General features: G+C 36.3%; 1 protein-coding gene across 2 annotated transcripts in view; it reads left to right on the top strand.

Annotated features, from left to right (window-relative positions):
- Window positions 1–14,892, top strand: part of LMLN (leishmanolysin like peptidase) — a 79,376-nt gene extending 64,484 nt beyond the window's left edge. For both annotated transcript variants that reach the window (XM_028504914.2, XM_028504913.2), the window contains 4 exons: window positions 166–325; window positions 2,140–2,270; window positions 6,345–6,555; window positions 11,587–14,892. In XM_028504914.2, coding sequence (XP_028360715.1) covers window positions 166–325; window positions 2,140–2,270; window positions 6,345–6,555; window positions 11,587–11,687 — 603 coding nt within the window. In that variant the 3' untranslated portion in view covers window positions 11,688–14,892. The remainder of the gene's footprint in view (window positions 1–165; window positions 326–2,139; window positions 2,271–6,344; window positions 6,556–11,586) is intronic.
- The last annotated feature ends 1,635 nt before the right edge of the window (window positions 14,893–16,527 follow it).

Raw genomic sequence — 16,527 nt, 5'->3', positions numbered from 1 at the left:
GTAGTATATTACTATCTTTGTGTTGAACTATATATGAAGAAGATTACATCAATATCTTCTTTGTGATATTCAGCATTAGAGGGTTGCTATAAATTGCCTATGGGCTCTGTTTTGATTATGCAAAATGTTTCTTTCTCTCCTGTCTTCCTAATAATTTTTTTGTAGTACTTTGATGAACTCAGTGGAATACCTGCAGAAGATTTGCCTTACTATGGTGGTTCAGTAGAAATTGCTGACTACTGCCCTTTTAGTCAGGAATTCAGTTGGCATTTAAGTGGTGAATATCAACGCAGCTCAGACTGTAGAATATTGGAAAATCAACCAGGTTAGTAGTCTAGTGAAATGAAATGCTATAAACATATTACAGTTGTATGTCAGCAATGTGCAATAGTGGTTAAGAGCATAAATCCTGGAGTTACAGTGTCTGTGTTGTGGTTCCATCTGTTGTAAATAACCTAGCTTCTCTGTGCCTCAGCTTCATCCTCTGTACAAGAGGGATAACAATACCTATCTAGTAGAGTTGTAGTAAGAATTAAATGAATTAATGTAATGGGAGCTTAGAACCATGACACATAGAAAGGATTGCTAGCTATTAGATAGATTTGCACATGTATACACGCACTGCTTTTTAGTAATACCTTTCATCTGCATGGTACTTTTCATTTGCTAAGCACTTTCATTTTTATATTTCCTTTTTTTTTTTTAATATTCACCTGAGGACATTTTCCATTTGTTTTTTTTTTTTTTGGAGAGAGAGAGGAACTGAGAGAGAGAAACATCGATGCTGGGGAAGCATCGATTGGCTGCCTTTGCCTGCATCCAGACCAGCTGTCGGAGCTGGGACTGGGATTGTGCTTGTCTGGACACGGCCTGGTCCAGATGGGGGATGATGCACAGCCCAGGCATGTGCTCCGCCTAGGACTGAAGCTGCAACCTTTTGGTTAAGGGAGGGTGCTCCAACCACTGGGCCATACCTGCCAGGACTTGTATTTCACTTTGTTCCTCTAAAAACCTGATGAGAGACTTAGAGAAGATATTGAATTTCACAGGTGAATGAAAAGACACTAAATGATACAGTTAATTAGTGTTAGTGCAAGATTCTCCAATGGAGAGCTCTTTTTAGTTAATCACATTAGGTATCCTATTTTTTCCCCTCCTGAGGAATGTGCATTTTATTTTATTTTATTTTATTTTTATTTTTTGTGTGTGTCTGTGCAGACAATATGATTTAATCTTCAAATAAACCTATAGCATAAGAACATTAATTCTCTTTCATGAACCAAGGGCAAAAGTAAGTTTTAAAGAGGTTAAATAAATTGTCTAAAGATTTGTTGGGAATGTGCATTTTATATAATTTAGAAATAACATTCTTCAGATATCAGAATAATATTGTTATACATGGCTAGTAAGATGTTGCCATATTATGTATTCTTTTTTAATACATACAAATTAACAGAATGTCAGGTTATCAACTGAATAAACAGTATGGCAATTGGATATTCAGCAGCAATAGTTAGAGCTCATAGTATCCACCTTTGTAAATAAAGTATCCTCACATCTGATATGTTACCAAACAGCAATAAGTAGTTTTTCTTTCAGTGGTCATCAAAATTTTTAACTTGATCCTTCCTCCTCTCCTTCCTTGTTCCATACTTCATGACAGATTAAGTCATTAAATTTTAAATTTCCATAAAATTTTATTCTTAAACCTGGCAGATTTAACTGGATGGCATAGGTTGAAAATACAAAAGAATTTTCTCAAAAGTTACACCCCCAAAAAGCTTTCATTGTTGTCTTCATTCTACTCTGGGTCATTTGGGAGGTGACTCTTATTTAGGCAACTAGTGAACGACTAGTGAACGTGACTCTTAGAGCCATTTCCTCTATATATCTCATTTACATACTTTAGGCTCAGTTTTATCACTTGTTTCTGGTATAATAATTTTTTCCCACCAGTTCCTATATTGAGAATGCAGTATGAGTTTGGCGCCCTCTTTCTCTTGATTTTCTGTAATTGAAAATTTCCATTAAACATGTTTGTTTTTAAAACAACCTTTAATCATAAGAATGGGATACTTCAATTTTTTGTTCATTGAGCCAACAATCAATTTTTAAGAAAACTTTTCTGGTTTGCTTCAGACCTTTTTAAAAACTATGGTGCTGAAAAGTATGGACCTCATTCAGTCTGTTTAATTCAGAAATCAGCCTTTGTCATGGAAAAGTGTGAAAGGAAGCTGAGCTACCCAGACTGGGGGAGTGGATGTTATCAGGTAAATTACATGATTGTTAATAAGTATACCAAATATTGTATAATTTTATCCAATTATTTGGTTTTTATATTTTAAAATACATTTTATCTTTTTATAGTTAATTTACTGATAAATATTTTAACTTAGGTTTATTTATGTCAATGTTAGTTTGGATGTTTGTGTTTTGTGCAAATACTGTCTTTTTTTGAGAGAAATTGCTTTTCTCCATTTGTTTAAATATGTATATATTTGAGATATCAGTAAGTTTTACAATAATTTTACTTCTGGGCATATATCCTCAGGAAGTAATGGGAAATATATAATTTTGTTCTTGAATACATATTACTTTAAGTGGAAAAATTTACAATTTTATTTCTTTTTTTAAATTTATGTATGTATTTATATATTTTTAGAGAGGGAAGGGAGGGAGAAAGAGAGAGAGAGAGAAACATCAATGTGCGGTTGCTGGGGGTCATGGCCTGCAACCCAGGCATGTGCCCTGACTGGGAATCGAACCTGTGACACTTTGGTTCGCAGCCTGTGCTCAATCCACTGAGCTACGCCAGCCAGGGAAATTTATAATTTTATTTCATAAGCCCTGAGGAAAGCATCTCTAAGAATTAATAAATCAACTACTCATTAATAATAGAGTTTTTTTTCTTTGAAAGTAGAAATCCAAAGGGGGCAAATTACTGTTTTCTTCATTGTCTTATTTGCTTGTCTGGTATTAAGTGTATCACCTTATTAAAAACTTATTGAGACACAGGCATTCTGTAACTTAGGAGGATTCAATTTAATGAATATTATGTATCATACTAATGGATGAGAAGGAAGAGAATGTGCTCCTGAGAAGTGAAAAATAAGAATTTGTTGTACCATTTCAGCTGCAAAAGTTAAATGGACTTCTGTAGCTGGGAATTTAAATATTATTTTTAAAGTTACTTAAAAATTTAACATTTTTGGAGTAACAGCTTTGTTGGGATACATTTTATACATCATATTATTCATATAATATTATCTTTGAAACCTTATAAAAGATTAAAAATGAACACTCTTTAGTTGTAATCTGACAACTATAATATGGCAACCATTTTCTGATAAATTTCATTAAAGATTTATATATTGATTAAACACATAGTTGGGACCTATTGTAATTCTAATACATAGTTTTGTTTTACTTCCTTCACTTAGTACTTCTTATGCAGAGCAAAACACTCTTCATATTTTTCCAATAATAATATTTACTATTCTTTATCACTTTAGAACATTGCATCATAATTTAGAAAGTCACTTTCTTGTTATATATTGAGTTTTCACTATATAGAAATGCTTTTATAAGTATAATTACATATTTTACCTTTTTTTAAATTTATTTTTTGAAATAAATTTCTATAAGTGAGAATATTAGGTTAAAGGCATAAAGCTAGAACAGTGGCAGCTATAATATGAAGATGACCTTTTCAGGCTATTTTAATGTTTAATCAACACTACCACCACCACAAAGGGATTATGCAGATTTGAAACACCATCCTTAAAGATTGAATGTACTACTCAGCTTCCCTGTACCTAGTATTGTCAGTTAACTTTGCTAATGTAATACTAGCTACCGTTTATGAAGGGGAAAGGTGTATGATTTAAACAGTTCACATAGAGGTTAATGTTGTATTTTTTGTTTTCCTTATTTTGACAGAAATTGCAAGAATGGTATAAAAAATTTTTTTAAGATTATTTATTTATTTATTTTTAGACAGAGGGGAAGGGAGAGAGAAAGGGAGAGAAACATCAGTGTGTGGTTGTCTCTTGCGTGTCCCTTACTGGGGACTTGGCCTGCAACCCAGGCATGTGCCATGACCGGGAACTGAACCGGCGACCCTTTGGTTTGCAGGCCAGCACTTAGTCCACTGAGCCACACCAGCCAGGGCAAAAAAGTTTTTTTGAGTCATTGAAGTATAAATTGCTGATATGCTGACCTTTCAGTCCCAAATACAGAGTCTGGCAAAAGTAATGCCTGCTTGAATGGGGTTGGTAGGATAATAATATGGGTGTAATAATCTATAGTTTTAATTTGAACATTTCACCTAAAATGTCATACAATGTGCTTGAGTGTGATATTGTTATGTTACAGAATTACATACTTAAGAATTTGTAATAAAAAAAAGGCATTATTTGTGCCGGACCTTGTATATTAATGTGTATTTCTTTTTTTTTTAAATTTTATTTATTTTTAGAGAGCGGAAGGGAGGGAGAAAGAGAGGGAGAGAAATATCAATATGCGAGAGAGAGACATTGATCAGTTGCCTCCCACAGGCCCCCAGCGGGACCCCACCCACAACCCAGGCATGTGCCCCAACTTGGAATCGAGCCAATGATCTTTTGGTTTGTGGGACAACACCCAACCCGCTAAGCCAAACTGGCTAGGGCTTCACCTGTATTTCTTATAAACAAGGATGTCTTCATATACAACCACAATACTATAAAAAATACTAGGAAATTAACATTGATACATAAAATTCTTCTACACCATTCAAGTTTTGCCAATTGTCCCAATAATGTCCTTGTAGCAGTAGGACCTGGACCAATATCACATGTTGTATAGTTGTTTTTCAGTCTGCAACAGTTTCTCAGTCATTTCTTCATTTTCATAACCTTGACATATTTAAATATTACAAGCCATTTCTTTTCTAGGAGAAAAGATACCTGATATTTTATTAAATTCAGGTCATGTATTTTGGGCAGTAGTGTCACAGAAGTGATGCTCATGTTCTGGTGGTACACTCTTTTGATTTGTCCCTTTGTTGGTGATGGGGGAGTATTATCATTACTATCATCATTTATTTTGATACTGAAGTTGCTCTAGCTTTGGTCAAAGGGAGCTCCTACAGTTTGGATCCTGTGGTTTTTGGCCTGCCCCCATCTTTCTTTTAATATTTCCTAGCTCTCTGGCCCAAGATATTCTAGAACCATCTTTACTTTCTTTGCCCCTGTCTAGAACCAACCATTTATCCAAGGAACTGTCATTTGTTTCGGTGGAGTGTGGTATTTAGAAGCTAAGGTCTGGTGCTACATGTACTGTTCATTGCTATTGAAATACAGCTCTTCTCCAGGCCCTTTTCAAAACAGAGCTAGGAAATATATGCGTGATATAATTTTTATATACACTACTCATACATGTATAAATATATAACCATATATCTTTGATTCCAGTCTAGCACTGAAGGGTTCATTTTAGTTTTCTCCTTTTCTATATTTGTAACTCCTTTCTCTGACAGTGAGAACTCTGGCTTTCATTGTCCTCAGTATGTTTACTTATTTGATCTGTCCATGTCTTTTGCACCTTCTCCCACCCCCACATCGTGGCCCTCCTCTCCCATGCAGACTCTTATGCAACCCACCAGGTCACAACCCCTCTCCCTGCCTGTGATCCAAATCCCGTGCATATCTTAAAGAAAAAAATGTATATCCCTCCCTTGTTTCCTCAGTTAAAGCTGCTAGAGGGCAGGCATTGTTTTGTGAACTTATTTGGTATTCTTTTCAGTACTAAACACAATAATCACTTCTCACTTAAAAGAGGATTGCATTGCACTATAGCTATGGTGATGCTCATTAGATGTGGGTCATTGAATCACAGGCTGTGGAAGAGGTTACTCTTTGTTGTTTATTTTCTTAAAAGCATATTATAACTTAAATTTCCAAATGAGTATTATTTTAGTCCTTTACATCACAGCTCTGTTAACCTAGTGTTAACCAGTTTAGTCAGCCACCTCTATCAGATTCAGTTCTGGGAAACTTTACCTCCGCTTGTAAAGTAAAAATTTGCTATCACCAAAAGTGCATTTTCAGAAACATACATTTGCTTTGAAAATAGTTACAGGAGAGAAGTTTTAAAATAGTTCAAGTGAAGTAGCATAATTGAAGTTTTAACATGAAGTCCTTTTAGAAAATAACTTTGAAAAACAAACATTTGTTTTAAAATGTTTATATCTCAAATTGTGTTTTATAGCCAATATTTTTAGTAGATTCTATTTTATTTCCTGCAAATGAAGAAGAAGATCAGTATACTTACTGATCTGATTTTTTTTAAAATTCTGTTTAAAGGTTTCTTGTTCTCCACAAGGTCTAAGGGTTTGGGTCCAGAATACTTCATATTTGTGTAGTCGGGCTGGGCAGGTCCTCTTCGTTAGTACTCAGATGAATGGCTGGATTCACGATGGAAACCTGCTCTGCCCATCATGCTGGGACTTCTGTGAGCTCTGCCCTCCAGAAACGGATCCTCCAGCTACGAACTTGACCCGAGCTCTGCCACTGGGTAAGTAGTCTCTGGTTGGTGTAAAGAGAGAAACTCTTCTTATAAGATGTTGAAAATTCCCTTCAAGGAAGCTTTAAAACAGGTTGAATGTCTTCTCTTTTAATTTCAGTTTTAGGGGAAAATCTTCCCCCTACTGAATTTTTAAAAAATTTCCTAACTGGAGCAATATTTGTTAAACATGTTATTTCAAAAATTACTTCATTGTTGAAATACAGTTTTAGAACTCCTCTTTTGAAATTGCCTTTAGAAATAGTTTAATAGCCATCTAAGGAAATCAGTTTTAGTATTAACATGCTTAGTCAACTACCTTTACCAGTCTCAGTTCTTAACAGTAGATTCCCTCTCACTCACAGCATGTCAATTTTCAGTAACACATTACCTCACGGCCGCTGACCTGTTTCAGCACAGAGGAGCCTGTCCCCCCAGCACTACGTGTTCAGAGGGCAGTATAGCCTCCTAGATCTAGCTTGATGGTCTTCAGAGTTCATTGCTCTGAATTCTTTGTTGAGGACCTACACTCCTGCACAAGGACACAGGTCCACAGGAGCCACTGCTCCTTTAGTAAAAGCTCTCAGAGGTAGTGTGGAGCTAGCCTGTTCCTGTACTATGGAAATATTTCAGGTTGTAATGATGTGAAGCCTAGATAAGTTTTACTTCTTCCATCAGTTCAATGCCAGAGAGAATGCTTTGTGCCAGATAGGTTCAATGGAACGAAAAATAAATTTCTAAAATCAAAATACTGAGTCCCCAGTTTTACACCCTCTCCATGTTAAACCTCTGTCTCTCTCTCTCTCTCTCTTTTTTTAATGAATACCACAATATTCTTTAATCAGACTACTGTTCCAGCTTTCAGTAGCCAAAACCACATTGCCGTGACAACCCTCTGTATTCTTTTCTCTCTCCATCTTGATTCCTTATACCTACTGATCCTTAGGCCACCTTTTACTCCCTCCTGACAGTCACTGTTGTGATGTATGCCTCACCCAGCCCATTTCTTCTCAATGTTTCCATTCAGTCCAGCCCACATCCCCAATCCCAAAGCAGCCCTGACCCTGTAACAGCTTTGATGTACTATATCTGACCCTGGATGGCAATCTCAGGCCTGCTGTGTTAACTCTTCTGTGCAGTATTCCAGTGAATCAGCTGAGTTTCCTGCAGTTGTAACAGTAATGACACAATGAATTGTTTGAAATAATGTGAGATCTTAGGTCCCTTTGATGTGATATATAGTGTATGTAGTGTTAAATACTCTTAGTTAACTCTTGCTTTCATGTAAAGTAGATAGGATAACTTAATTTTATTATCACTGTTAAATTGCTTTGGCTAAAATTAGCAGGCTGCTAGTCCATAAATAAGTTGTTCTGATGGAGTTTCCATCCTCAAGCCTAATCTCAGAGTTAACTATAAGAAACTATCAACATCTTATTGTCCAAGAGATGAGTAAGGATTAAGCCATTGGCAGTTAGAGTTGAAATAAAGAGAGAGTTACTCCAGCTGGTTCAGGGATAAAAATTTTAGGAATATAGTAAAAGAATGTGAAGGAATGTGGAGAAAGCCTGACCAGGGCAAGGGGCTAGGAAATGATTGGTTCCTGCCCTTAGAGCATAACAAAGATAAATGAATCGGTGGAAAGGAGGTGGGAAGTAGAATTGTACACCACCCCAGCCTATCCACCTCCACCAGCCTGCACCTTAGGCTCTACTTCTGTTTATCCTGCTCCCTCTTTTTCAGTCACCCTTCTGAAATTACGGTGCTATGGTATGATTTCTCTTTTCCCTGTTAATTAGCTCTATAAGGAAGCATGCTCAAAAAGGCATTGTAATCCATAAATCATTACCACAGTTTTGAAAAATATATAAAATATTACAGAATGGATGTATGTAGGCATTGCTTTTTAAACAAGTATCACTGTTGAAATTCTAAAAACCCTGACTTCCCATGTTTGTTAATATGGGAACAGAGCACACACTAGGCCCTTACTGAACCGTATGCAGACTTCACATATGCTCTTTCTTTTTGTAAATAGTTTTTTGAATACAGTTTTTTTGACCCATGAAACTTGTAAAAGTAAGATTTGACTCCTTAAATGTACTTATATGAGGAAATATTAATAATTAAATTAACCTACGATGAAGCTTATTAAGTGATCACCTAATCTGGGTTTTTTTGGTTAAAATTTTCTTTTATTATTATTATTTTTTAATCTTTATTGTATTTTTTCCATTACCATTTAGTTTCCTTCTAATCTGTTTTGTGAATTAAATATTTTTTAGGTTTTTTTAGTACACTTTCAAAACATTAAAACTGCTAATATTCTAGAGGAATTACAAAAAAGATATTCCTTTCCCCAGATTCTTCTGATTTTGTTACTGTCAGTCTCAGATTCACATAACTTTTTCTTGCATTTGTAATTTCTTTGCAATGTAAAACTCTCATCTTTCTTCCTTTTCTCTGGTCATCAGTTCTAAATGCTAGAGTGTGACTAGATAGTTGTTCTGTTTTGCCTAAGATAATGAATATGAAAGATTTATTTCTAAATTCTTTCTGATCTCTTTAGTTAGTAGGGGTTATTTTTGTTTCCATTTATTGAATGCTAGCCAAGTGCCTTATGTCTATATCATTGCATTTGATCATCACAAAACCCAATGAGGTAGGAATTACCATTTTATACACAAGAAAACTAAGTATAAAGATATTAAGTAATATGTGTACTGTCATATCTAATAAATAGTGGAATTCAGATCAAAACCCAAATCTGATCACCTCCAATTCATTTTGAAATACCCTCTTTGAATCTTTTCTTTTTAGAATACTGTCACAGAAAGGTCAGCATTTTTGAAGGATAACAAATGTTCCAGAGCTGCCATTAATGTTTTAATAGCTTATTAAATTTTAGTGCCAACAGTAGATAAACAATAGCCAGTCCTCCTCCATTTCCTTTGAGGCCAAACTGAGAATCAGGAGATAAAAGGATATGCCTGTGTTATTAGACTCCAGGTTCCGTTCCCTGTTCCAGCCAAGACCACTCTACCTGATGTGCTAGGCCAGAAGTTCATCTAGTAGAACATTCTGGGGTGATGGAAATGTCCTGTAATACACGTTGCCCGATACAATAGTCATTAGCCACATGTGACTGTTGAATGTGTGAAATGTGGCTGTTGTGACTGAGGAACTAGTTGTTTTATTTCATTTGACTTAATTTAAATTTAAGTGGCACATACAGCTAGTGGTTGCCATATTGGACAGTGCAGTGCTAGGTCAGAGTTTCTCAAACTTTTGCATGCATCAGAATAATGTTAAAACACAGGTTGCTAAGCCTCGCCTCCAGAGTTTCTGATTTGGAAGATCTGGGTCAGAGCCCGAGAATTTGCATTTTTAACAAGTTTCCGGGTGATGCTGATGTTGTTGATCCAAGAACCACACTTTGTGAAGAACTATTCTTGGCTAAGTGGGATTTTTCTAAAATTTAACAATTACCAGCTAATTCCATTGGAAAAGAGTAGAAGTTACATCATGGTTTACCTGAATTACATGTAGTGAAATAATTTTTTAAAATACTTATACCACATTATATAGTGTTCAGAAGAACAGGCTGCAGTGCCTTAACGTTATCATTCTATACATCCTGTAGCTGAAGACCAGCCCTATTTCCTTACCTTTTAAGCAAGTCAGACTTGAAGCGTGGTTGGTTCTTTATTGGTCAAAGTATTAGAAAGCACAGCTCACCCTAAGATAAAGTCAGGTTGACCTGGTCTCTTGACTGCTATAAAATGTTTTCCATTCTGAGAATTGTTTTAGGAAATAGTTTTAGCTGTGAGAGAGCTCATGGCTAGGTTAAAATATACTAGCCCCTAGAATCTTTTACTGTTTCCAAATTAAGCCTGGATGTGGATAAATGGGTAGCTATTTAGAGCTCAGGGACCATATGCCCTGGTTTGTCTGGGACAGTCCATATGCCGTTTGTCCTGATATAACTGATAATAGCATTCCCTGTGTTAAAATTATCAAAGAGAACAATTTAGTTTATCTAAGCAAATTTTATTTCACACTTCATGAAGGGGGCAGTCTCCACTCGAGAGAGAGTCCAGAAAACTGCAAAATAAGGGAAAAGGGCTGCAAGCAGGAAACAAGGAAGAAGCACTTGGCTTAAGTTGATTGGCCAGGGTTGTGTATCTGACCTTATTTTGAAAGATCAAGGAACAAGGAAGTAAGTATAGAACCCTGAGTTGTCTTGTTGGTTGGTGATTGGCTGACTGGTTATACTGTGTTTCTAGTCAAGCACGTGGATTTTATCTAAGTTTCAGTTTACTGGTATGGCACCATTTTGGAACTAACAATTTATTTCAACACTTGTCTTAAAATGTCCTGATTTGGGATGACAAATTATATGGTTACCATCAAAAAAGGGACAAGGAAGAACAGGAGAGAGTTGTACTTCCCATGTCAGAATAGCCAAGATATTAATGTATTTTCCTATGTAGCATCTTTTTTTAATCCTCGCCCAAGGATATGTTCTTATTGATTTTAGAGAGAGAGAAGGAAGGGTGGGGGGATAGAGAGAGAGAGACATCGATGTGAGAGAGAAGCATCAGTCAGTTGCCTCCTGTATGAGCCCCGACTTGGGATTGAATCCACAGCCTAGGTATGTGCCCTGATGGAGAACCCAACCCATGACCTTTTGGTGTAGGGATGATGCTCCAACCAACTGAGCCACCCACCCAGGGCCCTGTATAGCATCTTTAATTTTGCTGGGATACTAGCCAAAGTCACTTATTTCTTTTCTTGGGTGCTACTTTTTAACCTTGATACGGTGGGTACATCTTTTCTTTCAGCATAAATATTTTGTTCTTTTTCCAAAAATGGAAAAAAAATGACTTTACATCTGGGCTTTAGGGAAGTCATTGATTCTGCTCTCCAAGGTGGCCCTTGTTCACCTTTTAATAATCATCTGTATTCACCTGTCACTATTTAATTGATATGATGTATTCCAAAAATGGCTATAGAAAGTCAATTTTTTGTTTTCAACCCTAGATCTCTGTTCCTGTTCCCCTAGTCTGGTGGTCACCTTCTGGCTTCTGCTAGGCAATCTATTTCCTCTGCTGGCTGGATTTCTTCTGTGTGTATGGCACTAGGAATGGAAAAGAAGATTCTCAAGGCATTCCTTTGTGTCAAGTTCCTCTGAACAAAGCACAAAATCTGGGCAAGTATCAGCCTATGCAGATGGCAGAAGTGGCATTCCTGACTCTGGCTTGAAAGTGTTGACCACAATCAGACCTTGAAGCAGAGCTTTACAGCACTCACTCTTCATCAGCATCCTAACAGCCTCGGCTTGGAGAAGCGGAAGGAATTCCAAGTCATCAAGTCTCTTTATTTTTCAGGATACATAACCTTCCTGAAATTTTCTTTTGAAAATGGGATATTGGTGAAATTTTTAGAGTATATACCTCAGCATTCTCATTAACCTAAAATGATGGGGAAGTTCATCAATACTGCAATAGTTTAAAGAACAGCAAGATTATAAGTTGTGGATCCTGTCCCCAGAAGTATAAATTGTCCTTTGACTTAGAGAAAATAATTGAATTGAGGTTTCTATGTCACTGTTATACCTATTTTGAATTTAATGGCTATCTATGGTACACTTAAATCATTATTCTCATTGTTCTAAAAATTATTTCTTAAAACTACGTTTTACAAATCTTATGATTTAATCATGCTTGCCTTTTTAAAACTAGCTATGTGATTCAGTTCACTACTGAATCATTATGTATTGGTAGCCCTCTTCCAGCTGTATCTCTTACTCATTGATCTTCATAGCTCAGTTTCCTGTGGTCTTCTCCATTTGTCTAAATAATGACTTGAAAAGCTGTAGAAGCAGAGAAAGAAAAGTAATGTGCCCGGTAGAAAACATTGAAGACATGCAAACAGAAGAAAACATAAATGTATACTTTTCAGATAATAGTTATGACAACTATAATTCTACAAAAATAGAAAAGAAATTCTGGTGTAGATAAATATGCAGTTGTCTTCACATGGGCTTAGGAATTGTTTCAGAATAACTTCTATCTGAAGATTGTTTTATGTATAAGAAGAAAAATGTAAGTCAAAACAAGATCATCTGAATTGTGTACCAATAGCAAAGTGTGGGTTTGGTGTACGGCCTATCCAGTAGCATCCACTTTCCCATATAACACATGGCTTAATTCTCAGAAGTTGGAAGATAGCCTTTGCTTTCAAAGGAGGTGATGTCCTTTACCTCCTGCTTTTGACACTTCTGTTACCATGTAAATTCTGGTCCACAGAGGCAGTTCTGCTCTGGAGCTCACCAACCCCACTTTACTAATTAAATTCTTTAATGATGAATGATGCCCAGTTTTTCTCTAAAGCTAATAAGTCCTGTGGCATTATGAACACAGCCCTTGGACAAGCATTCATTCATTCATTGATTAGCCCTTTAATTCAGCATATCGTTATCGAGCACTCCATATATGAAATTGTGCAAACAAGCAAATAGCATAATTCCTAAGGAGTACTTCCAGCTGACTGTTTGGCACTGGGGCCAAACAGCAACTCCAGTATAAAGGAAAGTTGCCTGTTTTAATGCATACATTTTAAATATGTATTTAAGCATGCAGTTTTGAATTTAAGGTATTTGTCATTGTGAAAAGCTGGGGGTCTCTAGCATATCCACCTTCAGCTGAAGGGAAGCTAAGGGTAGAAGGTGTTGTTGGGTCAGTACTCTGCTCCCTGCCTATGTCATGTATACCTTAAATCGAGCAAGGTCTGAGAAGAGTATAGAGTATATTTTTAAAGAAAGTTATAGAAATCTAAACTTAATATGCCTATTGTAATCATGAATCATCCTGGAAAGTTGTATAAAGAATTTCACCAAAAATACTATGGATTAAGAACACATTTGAGATTTACAATGATAAGTTTGATTATATTTTTGACTGTTGTGCAGTAATGCCATTTAGGTAGTATTGTTTCTGAGCATGGTGCTTTTTATACTTGAAATATATTTTTACTTTATTTTGTATTGATACAATTATATTTGCACTAATGACTTTCTGGAGAAAATATAGATGACATTTTTCTATATATATTTATTAAGCTTGGAATCTGGTAGTCCAGTGTTTTCTCTGCACAAATATGAAACTTGATAAAGTATGTGTTAACAAATCTTGAATTCCTGAGGGTAACTAAATGTGCTGGTGTCTTCCTTTGTCTTCAAGTCTTAGAAGTGATTGCTTATCACTGATTTTCATAGTTTGCTTAGTGAAGACTTGTAAAAGAAATTATAAGAGGCACATTTTAGTTACTTAGATTATGACAATATTCTAAAAAGAGGACTTAAAATCTGAGATTTCAATGCAGAACTAGTGGGCTAGAGTTCAGTTTTGAACTGAAAAGTTAAAAATGGCCTAAATGTCAGTATTCTGTTGCAGGTTATGCCCTTCATGTTGGCAAAACCAGTTCACTGAGGAAGAGACGGGCAGACTGCAGCCATGGTAGAGGGAGCTGGGGTAGGGAGGGGAATGGGGAGTAGCTGATTTGGGAATAGTAGATTAGAGTCCCTTTCTGACTCAGAAAGTGTCAAGTGCTTATAAAAACTGACTACCTCAGTTTTCAGTTCAGACTTAGGTTTATTTTGATCGTGTTAAGGTCCCAATTGTATCAAGTGACTTTGTCTCTCAGGTTTTCAAGAACAGAATTTATTGGAAGGAAGCAAAAGCCATGTCAGTAGACTTGAGCTGACAGCTTTAAAGAAACTGGCAAGCAGTTAGGAGGTCCCCATGTAAATCCCTCCAATATTCCCCTGAAAAATTCCCTTTTCCCTTACTTATTTCTTAAGGATAGTTATTTTTGTTAAGACCAAATAGACATTCTAAAAATGTTATAAATTATGCTTAAAATTAGTTTCAGTCTAATAAGTTGGCTTAGATTTTATCAATACTTGAAGATGAAACATAAATTAAGTTTAAATAGTTTTAGGAAGATACATAAATAAGTATACTAGAGTATTCTATAAAATTCAGTATCAATACTCTCTTTAATATTAGAAGACTCACTGGTTGAAACCATCTGTAAAATGACCAGAGGCTTTGTCAGAATCTTTCCAGCTCTAGTATTCTGTGACTGATACTCATCCAGAACTGCTAGGTCACTGCTGGCTCCGGCCCACCTCGTCTTGGAGTATGCTGGCTTGCACGTCATGTTCATCACACTGTTGTGTGCTTCATGCCTTAGCACTGTCCCTGTCCTTGGGAGCTGAATGGAAAGAGAGGAGCCTGGCTCTCAGGGCCTTTGAGCAGTCATGGCAGGTGGAGGTGGACTTCAGTCACAGCCCCACGGGCCTGTTTTATAATGGGCTCCAGCCATTCGTGCTGGGTCCTTACTGCCCAGGAGGACTCACATTTTAATAAAGTCTGTGCTGCTCGTTCTGAAGAAAGAACTTACCTGAAGAGGTGACTATTGGTGTGTGTGTGGGGTGTGTGTGTGTGTGTGTGTGTGAAGTACATTTAGTGAGGGTTGGATAAGGAGTGGTTAATATTGTCTTTTATGTTTACATTTTTAATAATAAAATTGAAGATTTAAAAACTAATCTTTATTTATGGTATTGAATGTTAAGTGTAATATATTCCTTGGGAAAACACAACTTTAATAAAAATGAAAACTAACCTGCATCTTGTCTTTACTTAACACTGTCAATGTTTAAAAACATGGATGAGGAACACAAACAGCCATGCATTCTGTTTGGGGAAGATGAGGTGTTCATTATAAAGCATCATTCAGTTTTTATTTTAACCAGAGGAAAATTGTCATACTTAAAGAATGAAGGTAGATGTTATGTAAAGCCACAGAGTGGCCTTCCTCAGACAGTTAAGCAGACAAGAGAGCCGACTAAAACAATTTAGGGCAGCCACCTCTGGCCGAAGATTATCCTAGTCCCTTTAGTTCGTGCTGTGGATCAGGAGTTACATTGCACGACCAGCCTGGTGCATTCAAGTTCCACACTCCATGTGGCAGCGGCAAGTAGATTGTGTCTGTAGTCTTAGAGGGTGATTCTTCCTCAGAACCTGAAAGTAGTTTGAGAGCATGTACACTAAGAGCCATTCTGTGGCATGGAGCCAAGCACTTTGTGAAGCTGACTGAACATAACCTGTGTGACCAGACCACTGAGCTGAAATCTTTGTGGGAAATTTTAATAATAATGTTTAGATATTTTTGAGGTTTAAATATTTCACTATAAGCTAAAACTATATACAACACATACTTTCAAGTACTTGAGTAAATCCAATATTATTTGCCCATTGTACTGAGGATAAATCTCATACATTACTTGTTTATACTTTTAGTATGTTCATAGAATACAGCTTATTTAGTAGGTGTTATTATGTAAACTAGTCTTTTGTCCACAGCCTCTCTAGATTTGCTGAAATAGAATTTAAATCAGTTTTTAAACTGATTTAAATCTGTCCAATTTAAATCAGTTTTGTTAGTATTCAACCAGATAGTCATTCTTTAGAGTTGAAAGTAAATTGGACATATTTGGAGGTAGTTGTCCAAATATATGTGATCTGATGTTCTAGTAGATGACCAATACTATCCCCACATCGTGTATGTGCAGAAATGGTTTTTCTGCCTGTAGACGTTAGAGTACCTTAGATCCAGTGCCACTTTAACTCTTAATGCTGCTGACAGTTCATTTTTCAGTTTCAACAGAAACAGTGACTCAACAACTTTCAGTCATTATTCCATTTGAAAACATTCAGGTCACAAAAGTAGGTTTACAGTCGTTCGTATGGAAAAAGACATGCAGGTTATGATTATTACAATAGTTTTATCAACTCAAAAGAATGTTGCATGCAACTGTAAACCTACTTTTGCCCGCCCCTGTACAACTACCTGGCTCCTCCTCCTCGCACCAGTGTCTCCTAATGACATTTCAAGAGGGCTGCAGGTTGATTGGAA

The sequence above is a fragment of the Phyllostomus discolor genome, chromosome 2, assembly GCF_004126475.2.
Source record: "Phyllostomus discolor isolate MPI-MPIP mPhyDis1 chromosome 2, mPhyDis1.pri.v3, whole genome shotgun sequence".
NCBI lineage: Eukaryota > Metazoa > Chordata > Mammalia > Chiroptera > Phyllostomidae > Phyllostomus > Phyllostomus discolor.
Note: the sequence above shows the minus strand (reverse complement) of the source record. Positions and strands in the feature narration are given on the sequence as shown.